Here is a 3,949-nt window from a genome sequence, read left to right as displayed (position 1 = left end):
GTTAAAATTTTCTTGAACTATTTAGTTTCTTTGCAATTTCAGTCATAGATTAACAAGTTAACTAATAGTTTGTTAACTAAGTTAACAAACAGTAACATTTTGGCTTCTCATTTTTCTTTAATTTAGGGACATTTCCCTATTTTTTAATAATTGATTACACATGACAAATAAACTGGGAAAAATACTTTGCTGTTTGAAAATCTAGTATGCAGGCGCGAGTAGCATTTCTTGACAACTGTTACTTTAGCAACAGTCATATCAAGTTAAAAAATTTTACTAGAGTTTAAACGCTGTGTTTCTAAATTGAGATATCAACTATTTTACAGTTTTAGCATATTTTCTTTAATTTTCGCAAAAATGAAATGGATAACAATCAAATCAGTCATTACATCTTGTTATGTAACAATGGAAGTGTTAAAAGAAAGCGGCGTGCAAGATTAACAGGCGCAGATGCAGGAAATCGAACATATTTTTAGACCCATCTCAAAGTTCTCTAATTAGTCTGGAAACAGGGGGATTAATTCTTGCATTCTATGAAAACGGGTAAGACTGGCTATAATGTAATAACCTTAATCTTCGCTATCGTTACTTTTTGCCCGAGCAATGCCGGGCTTATTTGCTAGTTGTTATATAAATTAATTAAACCAGCTCTAAGTATAATACTTTATTTACTATATAATAATTGATGTAGTAATTATTTAATACGTTATATATATAATATATAATAATTATATAATAATAAAATTATATAAAAATTATATAATAATTGTAAACACATTTAATCGCATAATACTCACATCGAGTGTTCGATAAAAATATGGTTTGTTAGTACTGTAAGCACATTTGGCTGAACCAAGACAGTTGATAAATTGGTTATATTCCTAATAATATAAATATTATCAATTAACGAAATAAATGATAATTAAAACAACATTTAGAAACTGGAATAAGTTACTTGTGGACATGTTCGCAGATAATTACAAAGGAAATCTTCTATCTCTGCACATGTATCGTAAAATCGTATTTGTTGAACACAGTTTTTAAAGAATTCTAAATCCTAAATATCAAATATTGATAAATGATTGTATGGAAAATAAATTTTAAAATAAAACTTTTGCGAATATTTAAAAGCTTACAACTTCGTATCCGTTTTCAATTACGCATGCCCGATAGTTTCTTCTTCCGTCACAACTCAGTGCTAATTAAAATAAAAATTAGAAACGTAAAAATATCAATATATTTCTAATAAATTTATCTAGATTTACATAAGATTAATCAGAACATTATTAGGATAATTAACGAGTAAAACATGAAAATACCTAACAGTAACAGTATGTTACTAACACACACTTACCACAAAAACTATCCACAGATCGTACGACATATTCATATGGATTCACAGATCCAACACTTGAACCTTGTTGAAATAGTTGAAAAGATTTAATTGAAGGAAAAACAATAGTAAATATGAATAACACTAGCATAAACGTCATATTCATTGATGTTTTCATTTCGTTTGGGAAATTTTTTATCACGTGACAGTAGAACGTGTTATGATGTTTACCAGGATACTNTCCACATCTCGTACGACATGTTCATATGGATTCACAGATCCAACACTTGAACCTTGTTGAAATAGTTGAAAAGATTTAATTGAAGGAAAAACAATAGTAAATATGAAAAACACTAGCATAAACGTTATATTCATTGATGTTTTCATTTCGTTTGGGAAATTTTTTATCACGTGACAGTAGAACGTGTTATGATGTTTACCAGGATAATAATTTCAAAATACCTAAAAATATAAGAAGCATTTTAATACTGGAAAAATTTAATTTATTAATAATTGGTTAAAAATTATCTAAGTTTGTCTTTATTATATTTTTATGTTAAAAATAATTGAAATATTTAACGTAAATTTTAATAAAGCAAATCTAAAAATTTACATTTCGGATATAATAGACTTTTAATTAAATTATAATTTTAATTTTATTATTGCAATTATTTATTCAGCTTCAAGTCTATCTAAAAGAAAAATATTCTGGCAAGGACTTACACGAATTTCTCAGTATATAAATATTAGAAAGATAAAGTTAGGTGTAGCGCCTTCTATTACGGGACTTTATTGAAAAATTATTTTATATTTTTAATTATTATAAAAAATAAACAACTTATTTTAGGTTAGAAGTGAGTTTTTTAAAGAAATTGTAAATGCAAGTAGTGAGTAAAAGTTTCATTAGAAAATAAATGAGGTCACATGTTGTATCTCCAGTGGGTCAAATAAAGATATGACTCCATTCGAAATTTAACGTACATACAAATAATCTTGCTAAATTTCAAAATATTCGTGTATATAGTCAAAATAGATGGCAACATACAACGATAAGAAATATTGTAAGATGGTCTGACATTTTTGGGCTCTTTGAGGGGATCCAAACAAGTAGAAATGCAAATGCAAATCAACCGGAAGGATTCAAAATTTGACCGATCACCAGACCATCTGTACGTTAAGTTCTATAATAGCAGAGAAAAAAAAATTTCCTATATTTAACACGTGTAAAGATCTTCATGTATTTAACATCTTAAATGTTCCCTGACAAAAAGTTACTTTACTAAAATTAAATGTTTTCTGCAATTTGTATTTGCAAATGAGAAGAAAGCGAAAACAAATAATTACTTTCTGATTGGATACGTACTATACATTCCTCGCTCATATTTTTACGGTAAAGAAAGATAAAAGACAGAACTTACCTTTTTATAATCTATTAAAATATACTAGACGTTAGATTTTATAAACTAAAGTTCTTACGAGTCGTTAAAGTAAAGCTGCATAAAAATTTATATTCACGTTTGTTCGAACTCTTTTATATACTATTCCGTATCAAAACACCAGCTGCGCGTGTTGTCAACATATGAAATTTAACATGTCGTATAAAATGGAGTTCTCATTCTTATTTGAACTCCATTTTCTCATAAATAACTTTTAAATATAGAATATTTCAGTTATTTTATATTTTGATAGAAGTTTAAATTCTTATTTAATTAATAACATAACGTCCTTTTCTAAATCGAGTTTGAAGATGAATAAAATTTAATCTTAAATTCAAGATTAAAATGGTTCAATCTGTAGTTTAACATTACTTATACAAAGCAACACAACAAACAACAACAAACGCACACACATAGATCACATTACAAGTTAAATATTATTGAAATTTAAATTTGTTTTTAACAGAGACGCCCAGAGGGAAGACATAAGGTTTAAATTGCCGTGGAAGTAGGCGCTCTTATACAATATTTCGTTCAGTTCCTTTACTTCAATATAATAATTTAATTTGCTATAGGAGATTAATATGTACTTTCCCCAAGCCCCATTACCTCCTGAAAAGCCTTGGTTCTTAACATTTCACAATAAATTATTAGTATATAGAGATATTATTGTATTAAATTTTCACATAGTTTAAAAAAATGTTTTCATAAAATATTAAAACCACACATTAAAATTATAAGTTTAAAATCACTATCAAAGCAATAAGCTGCTGTAATTTTGTCAAATTGTAAGATACATAAAATATAATACAGGTATTCCTTGTTCAACACGGTATTGCGACAACACTGTTTTGCTCTAACACGGTTTGAAGATTGTGGATGTCCCCCGTACAACACGACTTTCGGTTTCGCTCTAACACTCTTTCGGAAATTCTCTATACGAAATTAACAAATTTTAGGTATTTAGTAAAGTTTATTTAAACATTTTTAGACAAGAGCTATAAATTCGTCACTACGTCTGAGCCTACTGAAAATACACACGACCTCATTTATCTTTCCATCACTAATACTTTAATCAACAAATTTTAATACCATCAATGCCACTAATAAACAATCTTCCATGCGAAATTTCAGAAATTTTCGACAAAAAGCACAGGATATGTTAAGCTTTAAAGAAGTT

General features: G+C 27.6%; 1 protein-coding gene across 1 annotated transcript; it reads right to left on the bottom strand.

Moving 5' to 3' along the window:
• Positions 1-797: 797 nt before the first annotated feature.
• LOC111616504 lies at positions 798-1,546 on the bottom strand (the record flags this gene model as incomplete). Its single annotated transcript, XM_023357908.1, has 4 exons — positions 1,355-1,546; positions 1,137-1,198; positions 956-1,057; positions 798-881 (listed from the first exon to the last, which is right to left on the bottom strand). Coding segments are annotated over exons 1-4 (405 nt in total), but the record flags the coding sequence as incomplete, so codon positions are not given.
• Between the last annotated feature and the right edge of the window lie 2,403 nt (positions 1,547-3,949).

This window comes from Centruroides sculpturatus, unplaced genomic scaffold, assembly GCF_000671375.1.
Source record: "Centruroides sculpturatus isolate CEXI.00-Female unplaced genomic scaffold, Cexi_2.0 scaffold2612, whole genome shotgun sequence".
Classification (NCBI taxonomy): Eukaryota; Metazoa; Arthropoda; class Arachnida; order Scorpiones; family Buthidae; genus Centruroides; species Centruroides sculpturatus.
Note: the sequence above shows the minus strand (reverse complement) of the source record. Positions and strands in the feature narration are given on the sequence as shown.